This window comes from Syngnathus floridae, chromosome 1 (genome assembly GCF_059516105.1).
Source record: "Syngnathus floridae isolate MCC-2025c chromosome 1, RoL_Sflo_1.0, whole genome shotgun sequence".
NCBI lineage: Eukaryota > Metazoa > Chordata > Actinopteri > Syngnathiformes > Syngnathidae > Syngnathus > Syngnathus floridae.
The window spans coordinates 11626877-11649768 of record NC_142413.1 but is presented as its reverse complement, the minus strand read 5'-3'; the positions used below and the strand labels follow the sequence as shown (position 1 = coordinate 11649768).

At 41.9% G+C, this 22892-nt stretch overlaps 1 protein-coding gene across 2 annotated transcripts; it reads left to right on the top strand.

Annotated features, from left to right (window-relative positions):
- Positions 1–1565: 1565 nt before the first annotated feature.
- On the top strand, positions 1566–15487 carry sh3tc2 (SH3 domain and tetratricopeptide repeats 2). Of its 2 annotated transcripts, none has more exons than XM_088377884.1 (22): positions 1566–1997; positions 2587–2685; positions 3494–3616; positions 5246–5370; positions 5538–5643; positions 5744–5887; positions 6248–6443; positions 6572–6645; positions 6864–7059; positions 7272–7408; positions 7528–7578; positions 8616–8920; positions 9673–9867; positions 10453–11313; positions 11401–11621; positions 11804–11970; positions 12115–12292; positions 12377–12527; positions 12945–13067; positions 13161–13311; positions 13365–13561; positions 14550–15487. In XM_088377884.1, the coding sequence occupies exons 1-22, from the start codon at positions 1877–1879 to the stop codon at positions 15150–15152; spliced, it is 4524 nt and encodes a 1507-aa protein (XP_088234010.1). In that variant the 5' UTR covers positions 1566–1876; the 3' UTR covers positions 15153–15487. The 2 variants fall into 2 exon arrangements, with proteins under 2 accessions (XP_088234010.1, XP_088234002.1); XM_088377876.1 differs by having other exon boundaries at positions 1568–1997; positions 5243–5370.
- Positions 15488–22892: the final 7405 nt, after the last annotated feature.

The following is a 22892-nucleotide window of genomic DNA, read 5'->3' as shown; positions in this document are numbered from 1 at the left end:
TACGTTCTCGTTACTCTGAGGATTGCATCAACTTTAATCATGTCTCCAAAGGAAGAAAGTGGGAGCAGTAAAGCCATCCTAAAACACAAAGACGCTCCTAAAGCAATGCGGCAATGAGCGCCCGGCGCGCTGTGGTTGCGCGATCGGTCCAAATTAAGCTCCCTGCACACTGAAGTCCATTTAAATTTTGGAAAGTACATTAGGATTTTAAAAATATTTTCTAAATTTTAGCGACCGCTCTGTCACAATAATGCGACCAGCGCGGTGCAGTTGCGCGGTGGGCGGCGCGCAACGGTTGCGCGTTCGGCGGTGCCCTGCAGTTGCGCGATCGGACAAAATTAAGCTTCCTGCGCACTGCTGCCCACTTAAATTTTGGAAAGTAAAGCAGGACTTTTTAAATGTTTTCTAAATTTCAGCGACGGCTCTGTCACAATAATGCGACCAGCGCGGTGCAGTTGCGCGGTCGGCGCCGCGCTACGGTTGCACGTTCGGCAGTGTGCTGCAGTTGCGCGATTGGACAAAAATGCGCAAATGAGAAAATGCTTAAAAAAGGCGGGATTTTTTGGCTTGGAACGGATTAATTGTTGTTCCATTATTTGTAATGGGGAAATATCATTTGGAATTCGAATGATTTACTTCTCGAACAGCCTTCTGGAACGGATTGTGTTCGAAAACCGAGGCTCCACGGTGTGTGTGTGTGTGTGTGTGTACGTACGTACGTTGAGAGAGAGAGAGAGAGAGAGAGAGAGAGAGAGAGAGAGAGAGAGAGAGAGAGAGAGAGAGAGAGAGAGAGAGAGAGAGAAAGAGAGAGAGAGAGAGAGACAGAGAGAGAGAGAGAGAGAGAGAGAGAGAGAGAGAGAGAGAGAGAGAGAGAGAGAGAGAGACATTTTACACATTTATACACAATACAGTAAATGCTCCAATGACCCAATAAGGAACTTCTCCGTTGTACTGTTGCGGAACATTTGTATTTTATTGCTTCCTACATTGCCCTCTGTCGCTACAGGTTGGTTGTTTCTGTCATATGTTAAACATGAACAGAGACTTTATGTCATGAAATACTGTTCAGTGTGGGTACTGCTGGGACAATTTGCTTGAATCAGGTAGGACAAAATTTGGGCTAATTATTGATTTGGTAAAGATCAGCATAAAATCTGTTATTCTGACAATCGGCAGCTCTATTTGTATGCCTCCCTTAGCCACAAACAGTGATGAACCTTCTTCAATGTTTGTGCAGGATGATTGTGCCTTTGTGTGTTGATGTCATACCTTTCTTACTCATCAGAGGACAAAGAAATTTAGGATGTGGATAAACTGATCCTTTATCTGTACCACCCAGGCTGCTCTCCCCCGCCTTTTCTGTGACCTTGCCGCCTGCCAATCCATAGCATTGCTGTACTGGGTAGATCAGCAATTATCTCTGCAATTCACACAAAAGACAGACAACACTGTCTATTGTGACACACATTCTGAGCATATTTTAACAGTACACACACACACACACACACACACACACATGCACACACACGATAGGGGGAAATCTCTGTAAGGTCCCCCGCACACACATACACACACACTCATGAATTGGAGAGAGTGCTTTGTGCACTCACGCTGGCTGAGCAGGGAGAGAGAGGCTGCTGGGTGGAGGTGGATGGACACAGACAGACGATGGGACTGCGGAGCGGAGCCAGACTAGAAACCGAATAAGAGACAGAATAAGAGAAGGAACACTTAACACTGAGGACTGAGGAGGGGAGAGAGTGAAAGACTAGGCAGGATAAGAATGGGAGTGCAGAAATAGGAAGGGGAAGCGGGCCTGTCCGGCGGAGAGGAAGAGAGTGAATTGTTGCTCCAGAGGCAGGAGGGAACTGATGGGATGGCATTGATCCCTGGGAGCTGCCGCCTCTTGGGCCAGATGGCGTCTTGTTGCTGCAGACCGCTGCTCCACTCCTCCTGCTGTGGACCCCTCATCAAATTTTGCCTCTCCTCCTTCACAGGTCGGTCCCAGCCCACTTGGCCCGGGTGTCATGACTTGTAGTGGAGTGTAGTTCTCTGTGCAACATGGGTAACACAATAAGCCAAGAAGGTAACATTGAAGGGCATTGTGTGTTGTTTGTGTCGTAGAAGCATGTGAGCCCGCAAGTGCGACCCGAGTGGTTCTGTCAGTGCTGTGTTTTGTGTCGTAGGATGGAAGTGAATGGGCTCTTGTCCTCTCCAACGTCATGTCGTGTTGTATTGTGTGGCCAAGTTGTGTTCTCGATTGTCTCTGTGTGAAAGCTTTACAGGATATCTTAGCACTGACACAGCATGTTGATAGAGAAGGAAGCCGCTGTTGTAACAGTAATTTATTTATTGTATGTCTGAAAAAGAGCGCATCTCCATAAGTCGGGTGCAGAGTTGAGTGCGCACGTCTGGGGGATTCTCTGACGTCACCCTAAGTGTGCTCTCAATACTGTCGTATCCCCGTAAACCTACCCTAAGCCCCCTGACTAACATTTTGTATAACCTGTCCCATCCCCTCATGTTTAGAAGTAACAGTATAGTCTATGAAAAGCTTTTATATATGACATACGTACTTCTTCACAGACATCTCTCCTGCTGAGCTGGATGCCTTGTGGAGGGAACCACCATATAATCTCGGGGGGACCCACGAACACTTTTCTGGAAATTACATCATGACTGAAGGTAGGGTATGTGGTGCAGCAAATTGCATCTGCCTTAATCAAACATGTATTTCAATACTTTGAGCAGCAAACAAACGATTTAGAAAGACACGTGACTGTGAAAGTGGTGATGCACATTCTTCCTGCTCTTGGGAACAAATCATTGGAAGCCTCGTTGACGTCATTAGGGTCAGCTAATAGCCATCTCTCTGACTAACAGAGATAGAAAAGAATAAAACTACTCAATACTCATGATCTTAAATGCAGTACAGAAAACAGAGACTGCACTTGGATCAGAATAAATATGAATGTAGACAGTCAAAATTATTGGAACAATACTAGAATAATATTGACTTACAGATCCCTGCAGATGGTGTCACGTTGGATTTGAGATAACAGCTTTTGAGAAGAAGAGGAAAAGATGCTTATTTTATTAACACAGAGGGAAAGAAATGCTATCACGGTAGAATTCTGACAGGTTGAACAGAATGTGTTCCAATTGTGAGAAAAAAAAAATCTATCTTACTCTTGTCAATGTCTATTCGATTTGCCTATTTCTTTTCACATAAGATTGTTTTTGCTTTTTTTGCTCCATGTTTTTGGTTGTACTCTCATGCTCTACCGCTGATGACGAAAGAATGAGACAAACTTTTTTTCTATGGAAAGAAGCAAATGTACTCTTACACTCGTGCTTGTGTTTTCACAGAACACAACATTCTGTAGATTTGAAAAGATCATTCCGAGTGCCCTGAAACGGCTGGTGGCGTCACCTTGCTCTTGACTGTAAAAGCGCATGTTAAACTGTGATCCATTCTTACGTCTACCATCAGGAGTAGGTGAAGATGAGGACGTGGTGGAGTCAGAAGTAGACGCAGAGCCAGACAACTACTGGAAGAGAAAAGAGACCCTTCTTAAAGGAAGTCGGGTGACAGTGGGCGAAAAATGCTCCTCAGGTAGGTTCCTGATGCAAGTGTTGCATTCATGGTCTCAAAAACTTTGGGAATTTTTTAAATCTTACCAACTCAGATACTCGCTGCATCTCTTGAATGCAATTCAATTCAGGCAGGTTGGACCACACAGGCTAGGCCACTTAGTTTGGGCCGTAAGCGCGGACCACTAATTGAATAATGCTGCGTTGCATTACAGGTTAAAAGCAAATTAACCATTAATTAATATTTAAGATGGTTGATCTACTACAATTGCAGGTCTAAACTTATTAAATAGTTTGAGGTGCTGTTTCCTAAGCGCTCACCATGACAAGTTACAACCACGCAGGTGTGGTGTAAACAAGTCTAAATCTCAATTTTATTCGCTTCAATCCTATACGACTTTCTGTCTAACGCGGTTTGGTCATGGACACCAATTTTTTTTGTCATGAATACATTTGCACTTAGTATTTTAAATGGATGATATAAGGACTGTACAAAACTAAATGACTAGCGCGTAAACCATAGCGCTAGTGATTTGCTGGATTTCCGTGACCAATTTAAAGGCGTTTGATCTTTGACTCCTTTATTACGGATAGCGAGGATTGTTTTTGATTCAGAAAGGGGGAAGTTCGCGGAAGCCCCCCAATCAATACAGTCACTCATAAGTCAAAGAGCGTGGCCAGACACAGTAATAGAATAAGTGGCTGCTTTATGCTCTCTTCCATCCAATTCACATAGCATCAAAATGACTTTCTCAAGCTGCCTGATATTTTCATCTGCGTATTGCTTCTCTTTTAAGAAAATGTCAACAGACTTTGATGTGTGGGGAGGATTCACAGTAACGGACGGCAAACAGACCCCTTCGGCTGCCCGTCAGCATGCCTGATGTGAATTAACCTAAGAACCCCTTCGGCTACCTAAAACCATGCCATCCTAAAAAGACAAGACTTTCTATACAACGCGCTTTCGGGTTAACGCGATTCCCAAATTCTGGACCCTAAAGACCGTGTAAAATCCAGATTTAGGTCATATAAATTGCAGATTACAATAATGATGCATACAAATCTGTGGCTTTACCGCTTCACACATAGTATCACACGACGTGGACTATACTACACAAATAAAACATACATGAACAATAATGAAGGCTTACCCTGATCCCCTGTCAGGTCATGTCAGGAAAAGTTATATTGACTAAATAAAACTATATGGCTCTAAGATTTTCACTTTCATACCCCATGATTTGCACCATAGTGGATTGACAGACCTGTACTATAATGTTCCAACTAATTAAGGAATTTTAGTCATGCATACCGACAGGACACATTTACGTACCTACTCAGCATCTTAGGTCCATCACCACCCTATGGTTTCTCCTTTTTAAATGGATTCAAATGGCCACATGGAGAGTCCAGTCAGCAATCTGATAGCTTTGTTATTCCTCTAGGGACTATGGTAGTTCTCACAAAGCATCTCACTGTAATAGGAGCTGCCATAGAAAATCTTTAATGAACTTCCGAAAGTTTTCCTCTTGCTTGCAGACAGTTAAACCATTCCCTTTTTAGTTTTACTATGCTTTATAAAACTATAAGCTTTTTGGCTTCCAGTGCTCTTTCGCAAATCTCATTTGACTTTATGTATCCTGTCTAGAAGTTACGCTTCTTTTTACTGGACGCCGACGCTCCAGTGAGCGCCCCGACCGGGCTCTCCAGGAGGCCCTGCGCACCCGGCTCCGTGTAGTTGAGAGCAACAGCAAAGATGTCATCCAGTTATTTAAGGTGAGTGCAAAATGATACACATGAATAGATGCAGAAACTTGGCTGTCAATCTTGGCCTTTTAAATAACCCAATGAGCCGTCGTATGTGTAGTATTTCACAATGCACTGTGAAATGCATTTGTTGAATCTTCTGTTCAGTTTATGAGGAGGAGTCTTTGTTCTTGCAGGACCTATCTGCACGTCTGGTGTCTGTCCATGCAGAGAAGGACAGTTTTGTCCTCACATTTAAAACTGCAGAGGAACTCTGGAAGTTTTCGACTTATTTAGCTTTAGGTAGGTTTTATTTGTTTATTGTCATTACGTTTAGCAATATTGATGTTCATTGTGGCTGTTATTGGTATTAATTACAGTCTTTGTGCCTACTGCATGGCAGGTTATGTGGCACGGTGCTTGGAGAACTTCTTGTGTGATCAGTCCTTCTGGCTGGAGCCAAAATTGCTCAGCGACTTGGAGATTAGTGTCAAAGTAGATGAGGATCATCTGGCCACCCTCTACCTAGAGCTTTTACTCCAAGAAGGTATGAAACGTACGCAATGCAACACATGCACACATGGAATATATAGCTTCTATAGTAAAGCCTTATGACGTCCAAACAGTATTTTCATCAAAATAAATACAATAATCCCTCGCTACATCGCAGTTCGTTCATTGCGGTTTCACTACATCGCAGATTTTTTTTCCAAATTAAAAAAAAAATCTAATTCAAAATAAAACTTCTAATTAATAACTGTATATGCCTCTTGCTGCCAAATTTTGATGAGATTACCTCATCTGATTGGTGTTAAGCAACCATCATCCATTTCCAAAGGACAGAGTAAAACCACTTTGTATCTTTGAGTTGTGTAAAGTGTGCATTAATGAATGAACATTGTCACAGGATCTTTCTTTGCTAAAGCACTGTGCACAAGACATGACGAGGATGATGAAGATCAGCTGTCTTTCAAAAAGAATGACCTTCTCATGGTGAAGGACACCGGACAGGAGGATATGTGGGAGGGTACTCTGCTCTCCACTGGACATCACGGCCTAGTGCCAATCACCGCCACTCAGCCGCTTCCCTACCCTTTCTACCAGTAGGTTTTTCTCTATTGGATTTTTATTGAGCGACTTTATGATGCAATGTAAAAGACTTGCTTAACCTTTACTTGTGCTGATTTTGTGCATGTATGTCTTTGTTAATGGCATTGTCCCCTTTGGTTAGGTGGTTCCTGCGGAATTACCCGGGCTATGCAGGGTGCTCACCAACAGACAAGGAAGCATTTGAACATCCACTCGGTAGAACACACAGTACACACAGAAAGTAACTTTGTGGCTGCTTATTTATGCAGCAACAGCATTAATTGTAAAATGGAACGTCATGTGAGTGTTTTTGCCTCTTTACTTGGTTGTTATTGTTAGGTGAAAGTTTGAGGGGTGTAATGGCATTGACACAGTAAGTTCCAATGTCCACCAAATCGTTCACGCTGACTTTTTGTCTTCTATAAACACGGCAGTGACAGGTTCGTGTGTAGCGGTGGTCGACTACAGTCCAGTGGTTCAAGATGAGCTCCAGCTCAATCAAGGAGACGTTGTAGAGATTCAAGGACTACTTGTTAGAGGCCTTGGCGTCTTCATTGGAAAACACTCCTCCACTGGTCATACCGGCTTCATCAACAAGTCCCACGTCAAGCCTCTGCACACCATGTCCCTGTAAACAGATTTAATCCCATTGCACAGTATGGCTTGAAATTTAATGGTCTGATGCTGATGTAAAGGACTTCATCCTTCAAAACCACACACCCCTGTTTTCTCTTGCTTATTTTAATGTTTGTAGCATAACTGAACTCTAGACAGGGTGGAAAGCATGAGAACATCAGACCCACAGCTCTAATGAGAATGCTGCCTTTGTTTCTCTTGTATAGTGAGACCCATTTGGTATTTCTGACCGAGGAGGAGCGAACCACGCTCGCTCAGACAAGCCTGTTTAGCTCCGAGTCGTGTGATGGCAACCTAATGGAAAGGCTCTTCTCATCTGACATCAGCTCGATTTACAGGCTTGGTAAAGCTCAAACTCATCACTAATGTTGGCTTGTAAAGTTGTCACAGAGTAGATGTATTTTGGCGTCAATCTTTATGAGCAGGAAAGCTTGCACCGAATAAATGTCCATGTCTTTTCAGACAGGCTGGATGAGACTGACTTCATGTACATCAGGAATCGGCCCAAACGTGGTAAACCATTACTTATTTGTGTTTTACACATTTATTTGGAGCCATCATTATGACTTAAATGTTTTTGGTAACTTCAATTTATTGCTGTTTTTACTAGAATTTTAACATTACCATACATAACCATAATACCATACCATAATACATAATACACCCAATTAATTTTCCATTTAAATAAAACACAAATACACAGAAGTTGACCCTAACCCTAAACTCATTGTTGGATTATTTTCATATTGTACAAAGACTCAAGTCCTAAAATGTAAGCATTTTTTATTTTACTTTGCATGTTCTTAGTGACTTGCAAATCTTATTTGTGCATGCATGAGGACCAAGTGAAAAAAAGGCTACCAAACGACAAGTGTTTTTTTTTTATGTTAGTTTATAGGTGAATGCCCAACTGTACACCGGGTAGAGCACCGAGCCATGGGCGACTTTGTACTGGGAAAGCCAAAAAAAGCCACGGAGCTCCGCTGAATTTCAAGCAATGACGCGGTCAAAACTGGCATGGATTGACGGGTCGAAGGTTAAAAAAAATGAAAATAGTAGACTCCAAAAAATAAAGTAAAAATGTAAGGCGTGTGAGGAGAACTAGAAAAACTATTGTAGAATGTAGGTCATCTCTCCGGCGTCAATGAACACACCCAAAACCTGAAGCAATCAATCTGATAGTGACACACCAGGTGATGAGTCTATAAACTTTAAATGTGATTTATTTATAGTTTCTGCATATACTTTAGTTCAAAATGATTAAGGTTTGTAACTATTTCGTTGCCTTGGTGTACACTTGACACATAGTTACTGTTACGTGGTTGGCATTGACTAGTGGTTTTTGTACTTGTTGGCATTAAAGGTCCCACTCAATGTTGGTTCTGTGATTGACAAACAGCTGGGCCATGATTTAATATGCATTCCAGCCCCTTTTGTAACAGTGAACAGGATAATTGGTAGAGAAAGTGGATGGACTGATTATGTGGCACTCCCATATAACTACCATGCTGTCACTTCCTTTGTGTTCTAACAATAATCTTCCTTTTCAGATCACAAGGTCCCTGCAAGCACTCGTCAGAGTGTCATGTCGGACAGAAGCGGCGGAACGCCCCCGTACCAATCCTCCCCCCGCCCATCGCTATCGCACTCATCACCTGGTGTGTCACTCTATCAGTCCCACAATTCTCTGACACAGGAGGGAGGGTGCCTGTCCTTCACTGTAGAAGACACATTCAGAGACCTCGGTGAATTCCAGGAAGATCTCCCTCTCTTCTTGGAGGAAAACATTTGGGAGGGGGACGAATCAGAAGTTAGGGATCCAACGTTGATCCTGCTAAACCATGACCACTTCCAGGTCAGCAAAGTTGCAATCAAGTCACTTTGTCAAAATGTAATCTGTGACCCCTGTGCGACCTGATGCGTGCATGCGCAGTAGGTCGGCCATCTAGGATTGCTAACTAAGGCAACTACACTAGAACACGCAATGATGCACATTTGTATGGTCTGATAAGAAACATACACAAAGATCCTATGAGGCTATATTATATTTTCATCATCTAGAGAAGATGAATGACAGTTTCAGTTCTATTAAAAGACTACAAGGAAAGAAATTAGGGGTGGAAATATTACAAAATCCCCAAGTTCTATGAAAAGAATACACAGAAGATTGATTAGTGTTTGAATTAGAAAGAAATACCAAACTTTACCTACAGTATATTACTAATGCGCACCGTTTATTGTGTAGGCACCACCAACGCATTTTGTGTGTGTGAACGTGTTTTGATCAAGTGTAGTTGCCATAGTTAGTGATCCAAGATGACTGCCTTCTGTGCTTGCGTGCCTCAGATTGTGCAGGGTTGCGTCTTGACACATTTTATTTGTTTCAAGTGAGGTTCTAAAAGGTGTTTTAGTTCGCTTCCAGTTCATGGCAATGGTTTTCTCTCTTACTGAACTAATCTACAATGTGTGACAAGTCAAATTTGCCAACACATGACTTGAGATACTTCCAAGATGGAATTGTAATTGATGTGGTGCCAGTAATCATTTTCTATTTGTACATTAAAAGCTGCTAGGAGACTTAGTGTGTGTTTGTTTTTTTCCTCCTAGGAAGACTTCCTCCCCATGTATGACCTCAAGTATTCCTTCCTGTGGGTGACCTTCAATGGAAAGGGTGAGAGTGAGCTCTCAGGTCAGCTTGAGAGTGTCAGGGAGTGTGCCAAGAGGATGGGGATGCACTGGGCACATAGGCGAGCATGTTTCCTCCTGGGAAGACTCTGTGCCAGGAAGCTCAAACTATCGCAGGTTATTTATATTCTAAATACATTATCCATTTTTGGTTTTATTGGTTGATTTGATTGTATCACATACTGTTCCTCATGCGATTGGAACCTAATCATACGCATGTCAGACTTCCTTAGGTCAAAGTTCAAAATCTAATGAGATCCAATACAGGCCTTTTGTGACATACTATTGAAGAGTTGTTTATTCTCATTTAGTGTTTCATAAAACAAATAAACTTTCCCTTCATAACATTTCTGACATGCAGACACACTTTTTAACACTTTGATAGCTAATGTCAATAAAATGCACATAATATAACCAATTATTTTTATGTGCTGGCCAATATATAACATAACTGAAAATGCACAGGTTTGTTTTATTAATATGATAAACAGTCTGTTGTTCCCTCATTACAAAAGTAGTAACAATGCTTGTTATGGCGCAGTAAGGAAAACAGTTCAAACATGTTCTACTGTATACAGAGACACACATTTTATCTTCCTACAGTTTTATGAAAACATTGTTTTAATTAGCAAGTTTTCATCATACACATTTCAATATCTGAAATGGATTGTGAATGTTCCTGACAATATCCTCCCTCTTCAGGCTCGCGTGTACTACGAGGAAGCTCTGAGTGTTCAGGTGGAAGGCTTCAGAGACACACCGCTGTTGATCGCTCTCCTCACCAACCTCACAGCCGTCTACCTGAAGCAGCGGATGACCGATAAGCTGCCCCTCACCCTGGAGAAGGCCAGCGCCATGCTCCTTTGTCTTCCCAAACATACCTACACATCCTCCGATGAAATTGAACTGCTCAAACTGCTTCTGAGGAGATCAATGGTCACAGGGGATAAATATCTGGAAGCCCGTGTGTGCTACCTTATCTCCAGCCTCTTCCTGCTACTAAGGAAACCTGACGATGCTCTTCCCTTTGTTGAGCGCCTCCAGTTCCTCTCCTCAACTCTCTCGGCCAACGACGGGCTTTCTGTAGCACCTCTGGACCTCAATTGGCTATTGAGTTTGCTCTATCATCGGAAATACATGCCTTACCTGGTGTTGGCTTCCCTGAGCCTCGACTCAAGGCAAGACCACTCGCTCCGTGATTCCTTCCAGAGGATTGAAAGGTTTATCAGGAACTCAGCTCGCCTGAACCCATTCTGGAAGGAGGGAACCTCGCTGCTTCCTGCCCAGATTGTGGTTTACCTCCTGCAGGCACTGGCTATAGCTGAGAAAGAGGGGGACTTAAAATCGCAGCGGGACCTATGTCTGGGCTTGGCCTCAGTTTACCAGCAGTATGGTGCTCTTGATAAGTCTGTGTGCTGTGCTCAACGAGCAGTGGAGACGGGAGGCTTCATCAATGAGGAGGAAGCTTTTGAAGCCTCTGTGTTGCTCAGCTGGCTGTTGGTTTTAACAGGCCAGGCAGAGAAAGCTCAGGGTTTCCTACAACCACTGCTTATATCACTTCAGGTACAAAACCACTCTAAAGTCGTGTTTCGTTTGCTCCTTCCTTTAAAAGTACTCTGATGTCTGTTTTCATGTCTGACAACGTTGCAGGGATCGGACAGCTCCACTCAAAGAGGTGTCATCCACAATCTCTTGGCTTTGTGTCTGAGGCAACAGGGCTGTGTACCAGAGGCAGGCTGGCAACTCCACTCGGCCTTGGTAATATCCCGGGAAAGCGGAAACCAGAGGAATCAGGCCCTGGCACTAGCCAACTTGGGCTGCCTGGCACTGCATTCAGGGGCATCTACACTGGCAGAGCATTTCTTGGTCAGGTCAGATATCCTCCCAATTTTAGACTACTTTCTCCTGCAAAAGTGTATACACCCCTTCTCAATAATCAACTAAATATGTATATCAAATCATTGAGTGATCACTTGCTGAAAAGTATGTGCTCTGGCAACAAGTGTTGCCAGTTAAAATGTTCAACTGACTTACCTGTTAGTTGTTATTCCAGATCTCTGCGACTTTTTGAGGAACTCTGGGAGAGCCCCACAGATGAGGAGCATGTGCAGACCTTCCTTTGGTTGGGGAGGAGCTACAAAGACAGGGGGCAGAGTCACCGCGTCAGGGTGTCTTATGAAATGGGACTTCTAATGGCACTGCATGCTAGAAACCTGCCCAGTAAGTATGAAGACTGATCAATGAACGTCAAATAAACCAATTTTACATTGTACACCCTTCAGTGAACAAAACTATTGAACACTTCACAGGCTCCTCATGTAATTAAATGTGTTGCATTCAAATTGTGCCTTATTTACTGTGCAGGTCAGTTAGTGGTGGCCAAGGTGCTGAGTCGGCTCTATTCAGACCTACTGCTTTACGGTCAAAGCATCGTCTATTATGAACACTGCGTGTCAGTAGCCAGGGAGCTGAAGGATAAGAGACTTGAAGGAGAGTACCTTGAAATTTTAAGCAGCCTCTACCTCTCACTAAATACTGAAAGGTGACTTTTAATTCTCATTCAGCTTTCCACAGCCTGCTTTTTTTATGATAACAGACCAAAACGTTTTTCAAATATGTGGTACAGATCATCTCGTAAATCTTTGGATTACACCAAGCAAAGCCTGAGGATTTCCATTGATTTAGGCAAGCGGGAAGAAGAATCTGAGTCCTGGTTGCAGGTGGGAAGAATTTATTATCTCATCCAGGAGGATGAGCTGGCCGACATGTACCTGCAGGTGAGGAGGGCTGCTAGCAATATGTTTGGATTGCCTGATGGTCACAAGGGTCGGACGTTTTGACAGTTTAAGTACATATCTGTCCCCAATACTTACTGCTTTACATTGCTTGTGTCAAAATAAAAGCGTTTTTTTTTCTTTTTTTTTAAAACGAGTGAGAACAAACACAACAGCCCATTTTAACTCAATTCACATAAATGTCAACTATCCATTTTACCTGAGCCAGCAGCGAATGAGTGAAAGGGGACGAATCCAGCGGATCTTGATTCTTTTCAATTTTTGATGAAACATATTAAAAATGCTGTTGGTTATAGTCAGGATCAGCGTAGCTCATATACTGATATATATTGTAAGATCCAATATATTGTAATAATGGAAATCAGTTGTACCGTATGAACATAAAACTGTGATTGATAGGCAGCAGTGAAGACGGCCCTGAGAATGAACGACCCCCATTTTTCGATGAGCATCTATGAGGAAGCAGGGGACGTCTATTTTAAAGGACACAGGAACAGGATGGCTTCAGTGCCTTTCTACAGGGTAAGTAGAAAACGCAATCTGTTTCAAAGCTGCTTTCAAAATTCCCATATGTCTGACATTGATGGTACATTTTTGGCTTTTCTTCTTAAACAGGATGGCAGTTTACCATTTTCCCGAAGTATCAGAGACACCCATTCAGAGTTCCGCTTGTTGAGTAAACTAATACAGCTGTTAATGGACCAGGGGGAGCAGGAAGAGGCTCTGCAATATGCGACACTAGCTGTTGAAGTAGCTAACAAAACAGGTACAAGCAAAGCCACTGAGTTTGTACAGTTGAGTTACGACTTATTTTTGCAGGTGTGAAAATGAATGAGAGGACAGCCTACCACCGACTGGCGACAGTTTACTACAACCTTCAGCATTATGAGATGGCCGAGAACTACTATCTCAAGTCCTTGTCTCTCTGTCTGCCCATCATGGAGCACCCAATGGAAGCGCGCTACTACACTCAGGTCTACTGCAGGCTGGGAAATCTCACGCTGCACAAGCTCAAGGTACTACGTTGACAATGGCACTAATGTTTCCCTTGTGCAAATGCTGAGACAAGCATTCACAGTTCTGTAAAATTCAGTTTGGTGATCACACTGGGGAACTGAATCTGAAACTGAAATTGAAATCTGTTGGAAAAATCTTCAATCAATATTTTCCTGAAATCTTTCAATCCGAGTCAATAATATGATCTGAAAAATCTGCAAAAAGTCTTCATTGTTTAAAACGCAGGGTTTAAAACTGGGGAAAACATTGCAGGGTAGTTTGGAATTTTTGCTGACATAAGATTTGGCAAGAATGCACATGAGTATACAAAATGAGTCTCAAAAACTGATGACCAAAAGACAGTCTGTCCGGCTCTTTCTTTCTGTATATGACTAATCAAATTTCAGTATACACCCGCTATTCGCCAATGATAGGAACGGAGTCCTGCCTCAAATAGCGGAAATCTGCAAGTAATCTACCACACCTAAAGGACTACTACTTACGTATCTATTAGACAGGGCTTTGGCCTGAGCATGCATGTGTGAGTTTTGCAGCAAATAACGTAGGATGCGTTAGAAAAGAAAACTGCAAATAGGTGAATTCTATAAGAAATAGGCCAATCATTTGGAAACACTTGGAAAAGTGAGTATAGGTTTGACCAAAACATCAGATCTAATTAGACTTGAAACTCTAACTGACTGCGCTTCACCAAAACACGGGACCGCAGTTCTACTAAAGTTTTTGAATTCTTCACAAAGTCAACATAGCAGCCTTTAGTATCAGGGAGTTTTGTACGATTACAATTATTTCATTTGTTATTTCAATTACCTTAATTCATTGTTTGTCCAGTCATTAGCGCACTTTGAGAAATGTACCATGTCCCCAAAAATACTCTGTTTTGAAGCGTTTTGCAGTTCCTAGACATAGGCTTCACAAACTATTCTTTTGGATTGTTTCTTGATTTTGGATAAACCAATGTATTTTTTTCTTGTCATGTTTCCTCACCAGGATTCTTATGATGCATTGGGTTATTTCCACCTTGCTCTGGCAGCTGCCCTGGAGGATCAAGCAAACGCTGAGGCCCTGTACGTAGTGTATATGAAGTTAGCGGAGATCCACGGGAACCACATCCCTGATGCTCAGCTATGCCAGCTGTACAGAGACAGAGCCCATAGCCTGAAGAGAATTCTTTCGGGAGCAGAGGACTCTGCTGTGAACCAGGAAATTGGAAAGGATACAGATGAAGTCTGTGACAGTGAACCATTTCCAAGAAATTGTCAAATGCAAGTGGATACCGACAGAGGCACTGCGATCAGAAGAGTGGATGACTACATTCCTCCTCCTGACACAAACAATTCACCGGTTGACATCCCTGCATTTACTGCCAGTCAGTCTTATAATGAGAGTATTTTGACTGAGTCCTTTGACACAGCCAGGGAGCACATGTCAGACTCATGCAGCTCACCAGACACTGTACAAACTTCCCCCAAACAATTAAATGGGGATGATGATTTGTCCAGTGAAATTAGTCTCTATCCTGAGAAAGAACTGGACATGGCTCCACATTTTGATCAGAAAGATCCCAGCAGTGGAGATAACCTTTCATCCTGAGTGGATTCACGTGGGCCTCCACGCAAAAAAAAAAAAATCTCGCGGCACTTTATGTTCCTTATTTCCCTTTTTCTAGACACGTGTCTGAGCCAGTAAAAGGAATGCAATGTTCCAACAAGATGGCACTTATTTATAGAATGAGATGAGAGTTCTAATTTGCTTTAAATGATGTGCCTTTCTATGATACAGTTGGCATATCAGAATGTTGTCACAATGATAGGGGTTTTCTATGTCTTTTATACTTCTGTGACATGTCTTACAAGATTATGTTAATAAGAGAAAGAATACATTTCGACAGATGACAACATCAATAAATTATTTTTGGTCAATATTGACACTGAGAACACGCAAGTCATTTTTTTAGTATTTGTTTCCTTAGGATACTGTTTTTGCATTACTGCTTGGCTGAAAGGGTTTACAGAGACCTTTGAAAGAAGGGTACTGTTGTGGAAATAAGACAAATATAGTGTGTAAACAAATTCCAACATTGTGGTCATGCAATAAAAAGAAAATATTGCACGATCATCCGCATACCTCCCAACCTTATGGGGAAAAGAAATTGCACTGCAGCCACAATAAAACCATAACATTACAAATAAACAATGTAACTTTGAATTTTTTAGAGTATTACAGTTTTTATTGATTGTTTTGACGCAGCCGGCAACTCAAAATCGACATTTTCAAAACAGTTAATGCAGAAGGCTAAACACATCCCACAGTGGTGAAAATGCTGCATTTTGTTTGCAAAACATACCTGTGCCAAACCATTTAAAATACGGAACAAAAGCAAATATACTACAACTATAAGAGTATGAGATAGCCACAAGTGATACTCTTCTGTCTCTTCTGAGCCCTTCCAGCGATACCTCCACCTCTCACACAAACTCCTCTTCCTCTGACCCCTCTACCTCTTACTCTTATCTGCTTTAGACCTCCTCCATCCATGCTTGCAAAGAACAACACAGGCCTGAAGACTGATTGCAAATTGAAAAAAATTGTGAAGAGGTGTCAGACAAGTGCTTTTAGTGATTGCATACTGATCAGGAAGTTTCTAGGGGCTCGGAGCATATGGTTGCTGTTCGGTGTTAACTGTTTTGCAATATGTTGGGAAAACTGTCAATCCAATGAGAATGAATTAATACATTTGCAATGAGATGGTGATGATAAAGACCGAGCGCTTCCCAGCTTCTCCAAACAGGTCAAAGCAATCAATAAAAACTGTAGAATAATGTGTGCCTAAAGCTTAGAACAAAATAGTGCTGAAAAAACAACAATAAAACACCCCTGTTTGTCTGGAGAAAGGAGATGGTAAATTAGTCATGAGTTTTGTTGTTTTCTTTCCAAATTGTTGGTGGGTCATCCTCCCACATGATCCTTTTATCTTTAATGCTCACAATATTACACAAGGATGACTAGCAGAGGACTGCATATTTTAAGTTGCACTACTTGCCAGGAAGATTGAAACACAGCCGTGGAGCTTTATTCTTCCGGTTGTGGAAGAAAGGATAGGGAAGAAAGAAACTGTCCAAAATAGTTCCAATTCTTTCTTCATTCTCCCCCGAGTTGAAGGCTGGCTCGACCTACCTTGCCCATATGTGACAATGTGTCACTCCATGGTCATTCAACGAGAAATGTGTGCCAGAGTGCAGATAGATAGGAAGAACAAAAAATGTCACAGAGACAGATAACCTTGCTCAAGTCTCCTATCTACTTAGTATTTGCCAAAGAGGCCTAATCCTTGTGTTGGAGGAGGGAGACATGTAAAGCAGGCAAGACAGCGACCCGGATTTGAACAGCCCTGGCCTAGATACTGTGTTGGAGCCAATTTAGTTTCCTTAGCTTAAATTCTTATTTTTGTTTAAGATTTGCTGGCCTTGGGCGATGGACTATTATTTGACAAAGCCTTTGGTCACCTGATCAGTCACCTGATCAGGGAAATAGGCTGTTCCCACTTGGTAGTCAGTCTCAGGTAGATAAAGAAGGAAGATAGTAGTGACATAGTTTTTTACCGCTAAAAGGCCCCTTCAAGCTACTTCAAGTCTGCTCCAAGCTTGTAATTTCTGGAACTTGAAACTTTGAATTTAGAAAACAAACTTTAGTTTACTTCATGGAAACTTTTATGTTTAAACCTTAGTTGGATTACAAACACTTTGGATTTGTACCTGTGTGCCACCTGTTTGCCTGCCTGCCATTCCCCTTCCCCCCTTTCCTTGCTTGGCCTACCACCTTTGCCTGCCTGCTATTGCCTCTCTCCCTCGACCTGCATGCCTGCTTGCCTCCATTTTGGACATTCTACCTCCATCTTCAAAAGGGTATGAGCAACAGCCGTACACAGTGTTTTAAGATAAGCGTGTGACAAGAACTATACAACATCTAACCTTTGAAATTCAAACTGAACTGAAACTGACACTCACATACTCAGAGACAATGTCAACTCCCCAATTTTCAGGGTATATGACCCTGATGACCCTGACTGGCCATCAATATGAATGGCCATTTTTAACCACTTCTGGCAAACACTTCAAACATTTAGCTCCCCACACATTTGCAGCCTGGGAACTGACCCTTCACTTGACCCTTCTTAGGCTTCCTGTCATACATGACACTTGTGACGTGACCCCTCAAGGATCTGAAGAATCTGTAAAAAGATAGCGAAATAATCTGACTTCTTGTAATTAATTAGACTTGCATCTTTGTTCAAGGTCAAATATTTTCCGTTATTTTTTCCCCCACATACGTCACAGGAATCACTGTGGCTCTTGCCCAAAGAAAAGCAATGAGATTATGTAATTCTCCAATGTATCCAGAAGAGAGCAGTCAAAGTCAAAAGGTGGTTTTGGCCACATGAGCTGCTCCAGTCAATTGCAACAAGTGAAAGACACTGAAGTCAAACAAGACTGCCCTCTTGGCCAACTTGCATGTACGGATATATTGTAGCATGTGATAACTGTGGAGGGAAAAATGGCTATGTCTAGTAAATCGTCCAGGAAGAGTATAGCCAAATGTTCGGCAAAATAAAATGCATGATATGTACTTTACAAATAGCTAAATACCACTGAAAACAATTAGCGTGTTGAAATTTAAAAGGCTAAAGAGTGTGCCTACATGACTTGCATACTGAACAGCCCTGCTGTTTCTTTCTTCCCCAGAGGCATAGCAAGTCTAAACCTCTATTCACCTCAGCCAAAACAAGCAGAGTGTTGTTCTTTCCTTGTTTTACAGAATTCCCAGACTTACCAAAATATTCTTTATGCGCAGTGTTCCATAGAATTCAAACGTAGACTTGAAACCCACAATAAACACACGATACAGTTTCAACTCAACGTAAAATGGAGGTGTTAAAGTCAAGTAAAAATATAAGATGTACTAGTGACTTCTGGCATTATGGAATGGAGTGTTACTTGTAAAGTGGCTAAAATAACAAAAGTAACATATTGTCACACTTAGCCTGAGCGTGTATGGTGAATTTTTTGACTCACTTTCATTTTTGCACATTTCAATAATATTTCCGTATAATATATTTAACGGTTAAATCCAAATGTTGTACAGTTTGTTACGCTAAATGTTAAATCTAAATATAAATGTGACATGTAATCTAAATCTTGCTTTGCAAACAGCACCTTATACAAAGTATTATACAATGCCTTCAATGAAATTCAACAGATGACTTGGACTTTTTTGTGATTACTGTAATTTTAAATATTTGATGAACATCTCATACTTTGCTTAGCATAACATTTCCTTGCCGCAAAATCGTTTTTCTATGTGCAAAGGGACAGTGTGGGTCCCCATTCATTAGCTCATGCATGCTTACATTTGTTTGTATGGTGATCAGATTCAGATGGAATTGTGCTTTAAGCATAACCATGTGCGTGTTTTGGACAGTTGATGGAAAGAGGACGTTTAGACAGAATTTGTGAACCTGAGACGTGTAGGGATTTAATCATTAACTACTCACCAGAGGCTACTCTAGCGATAAAAAGTATGACTGTCAGTGAGCCTTGGAGAGGATCCAACTCCATGGAGGCCTGCACTGGTTAAACAGTTAGCAAATGAAAGATGGGTGAGCCACCGTGTGAACCAGATCAGGAGAATGGACACAACTGGGAACAAGAGTATGAACTGATGTACAGAAAATAAAGGGATGCTAAAATCACACATCAAATGAAATGTAAATCTTTACTGATCACATTGCAGTAATCATTGAGAATAAAATTAAGTAAGGTGTGAAGGAAACATAGCCAAGAAACAAATTGAAAACTGATGTCACATGCTGATCCAACTTTTGTGAATTTCCTCAAGGCTCAACTCATTATGTGGCTGACTAGTGTGTATGGCCTCTGTTCGAATATCTGGACATTCTCATGATAAGGCAACAGATGGAGTCCTGGGGTTTCTCCTTACACACGTGGGTCAGTGCTTCTCAGAACTGGCAGCTTAGGTCATTTGAATATTTCATTTAATTTAAATCTTGAAAAGCCATTGAGGGCACGCTCTAATTTGCAATGATGGTGTCAAACTCCAGTCGTCGGGGGCCGCGTTCCCGGAGGTTTTCGACGTTTCCCTTGCTAAACACACCTGAATCAAATGATCAGTTCATCCTCACGTTCTGCAGGACCCTGATAATGATCCTGATCAATTGAATTTGGTGTGTTTAACGAAAGAAACATTTAGGAATGCCGCCCCTGAGGACTGGAGCTTGACAGTCCTGATGCAGAGAGAACATGGGAAAGAAACAGAGCAAATATTAAAAACATTTACATTTAAAAGCAAAATAATTTTTGATCAATTCTTGACTGTTGTAGATTATTATAACCACTGAAACGTGTTAAGTAGTTACCAGTTTGATGTCGTGATGTATGTTGGCATGTCACCTCTAAGACCTTGTAATGAAAACGAGCCAGTGCATATCTCATCATACAGATAAAGAGCCCCATTGCACCTTGGAATATAAAGTGCAATGATGGGTGGAGTTGCTGTAGCCAGTCATAAATCTTAGGGAAAAAGAGTCCTGTGGTTTTAGTTTGAAAACAGGCATGTCTGTGTATTTTGTCCTACCAACCTTAAAACCGTGCTTGGTTGAGAGGTCATCGTGATTTTCTTGGCATATTTGATCTGTTTAGGAAGGCTTTGCATGATGCCTGTTTTTTTTTTCTTGCATCATCCATTTGGGTCCACTACTATTCTTTTTAGTATATGTGAGGGATATTACTGTTTTCCATCAGTTTGACTGGGAGGAAACCTTTCCTTGGATTTTAGGCATCTATGGACCCGCTGGTGATTGGTGTGGTGCATTTCTATCTTTTTGCTATTTCACTTCCGATTGGGTTGTTGCAATGGTTGTGCACATAAAGGAGCAAATAGTGCAGTGTTAGGGTTCTTCTTCTCTTGGTGTACATACATGAACTTTCTCATGAGGTGTGTCATGAGAAACACAAGTGGCCTGCTGGAGATCAATTTGCTCAGCCGTCTTGCCGACGGGTTGTTACCTTTCTACAGCCCCTCTCCTGGTGTACTCGCCTGTCTCCTGGTATCACGTCAATGCTTTTGACAAGTCTTTTGCTGACAGTTGAAGGAAACCAGAAACATGAACACGAGAGGCCTGCTTGAGAACTGTTTGATTTTCCTGTTCTTCCTGTGGAGGAAATCACAGTCCTGTTGCTTGGATTTTGCCCCCTCGCCCCAAATCTCCTGGTTTAATGGCACATCTCCTTGAGATTGAATTTTGCGAGTATATAATGACTGCATGTGCAACACTAAAAGAGCTGCACTCACTACCTGCAAAAAGACATCTCACAGTACTATTAGTGAGTGGCATGTGTACTGAAGAAACGACGAGCAAGGAGGCATCCAGAAAGAATTCAATATCATTCCTATAGGGATGTCTTGCTATCTTCCTTCCCATCTGTTTTCTGTCCCCCCACTCAGCAGGTGAGATTGATTCTCAATTTTTATTGCTTCCTAACTGGACAGTTCCCAGAGGTGTGATGGATTTGTAGTGACATGGCGATGATTACAGTCCCCTTCACTTTATAACAGAGCAGTAAAAACATCCATACATCCATACATTTTCTATACCTTGTCCTCACTTGGGGCACCGGTGACGCGGAACCTGTCCCAGCTGAATTTGTGCAAGATATGTGGTCCACTCTGGTCTGTTTGCCAGTGAGTCACATCCAATTAAAAAAAAAAAAAAAATCTGTAAGATTAGTCGATCACACCATCTGCTTGTGCCTTACGCCCAGTCCTCTGACGTATGGCATCCTTACATGAGACGGGAGGAGGTCAGCGGCAGGAAAAAAAAAGAAATACTGCATACAATTCTAAAAACTACACAACACATAACCAACTCTGAGCTCCCATCCCTGAATGACAGCTTCACCTCTCACTGCTTCATCGTCATCAAAGACTATTTCCACACTGTCTACAACCTTTTTTGAACTTTACCATCTGGAAAGAGATTCAGATCCATAAGTACACGTGGCAGTCCATGCTTCTTGAACGATTTCAGCCATAACCACTGAACTCTAAAACAAAGCATGACAACATATTGAGGTGCAACACCTGATGGCCTATGCATATACGTACATTGGTGTTGCCGTATGGTAAATAACGATGTGGGAGTGATCTAAACATTTATCTCTTTTTAAAAAAATATTATTTATGAGGGCATATTCTGTGAGTTTTCATCAAAATATAAAACATATCTTGACACTGTTTATGTATATTGTATGTCTTTACCAAGCTACACATTATTGATTGAGTTTAAGTTTTTGGTGGTAATGTGGTTGTGAGTATAAAATGTTGTCTGTCTATATATATGCCCTACAATTGGCTGGCGACCAGTTCAGGGTGTAGCCCGCCTGCCTCTAGCACCCCTGCAACTCTTGTGAGATAAAGTAGTTTGGATATTGGATGGATGGATGGATTCTAGAAGCAATTTATCATTGTTACTTTTACCTGAAACATCTGAAATTCTATTTACAATTAGCAGTAGTTGTTCATTATTTCTGTTTTGGTTATTTTAAAGGTTTGAATGTTAGATAAATCAGGTGGCCCGCAATCTAACATTTGGTTTATGGTACTTTAATGATCATTAGGCAAGGCCATCTATATGTATGTAGGTACAAGGCCCTACATTTCCTGCTTAGTGGTGGGTTAGGGTTAGGGGGGGTTGGTGGTGGTGTAGGTTATAACCCCACATGCACACATGCGCTCATACATACACAATCCAAGTTCAGGTTTCATGTTCTGCATGTCTGGCATGTTTTATGCATGTCACGTGAATAACAGCTTAATGTTGAGCATTAACTCAGTCCTTGTGGGGGCAATAACAATTCTCAAAACGTCTCAAATTTCTCAAAAATGTTATAGTCTACATTTGCTCACAGTTTTTCACACCATCTTACTTTTATCAGATTTATTCACAAAGCTCATTGAGGAGTCAATTTAAGAGGATGGTTATTTTAATGGGCAGCAAAAGCCCATCTATCTATCTGTCTATCTGTCTATCTGTCTATCTGTCTGTCTGTCTGTCGGTCGGCCGTCCGCCCGCCCGCCCGCCCGTCCGTCCGTCCGTCTTCTATACCGCTTGTCCCCACGGGCGTGCTGGAGCCTATCCCAGCAGTCATCGGACAGTAGGCGGGGGACACCCTGAACCGGTTGCCAGCCGATCGCAGGGCACACAAAGACGAACAACCATCCGCACTCGCACTCACACCTAGGTGCAATTTGGAGTGC

Excerpts from the sequence above, each read along its gene's own strand:
- sh3tc2 (XM_088377876.1), top strand. The coding sequence starts at position 1,877 with ATGGCATTGATCCCTGGGAGCTGCCGCCTCTTGGGCCAGATGGCGTCT. Across the intron at positions 5,371-5,537 it reads ATGTCATCCAGTTATTTAAG|GACCTATCTGCACGTCTGGT; the intron begins GTGAGTGCAAAA and ends TTGTTCTTGCAG. Across the intron at positions 7,060-7,271 it reads CCTCTGCACACCATGTCCCT|TGAGACCCATTTGGTATTTC; the intron begins GTAAACAGATTT and ends TCTCTTGTATAG.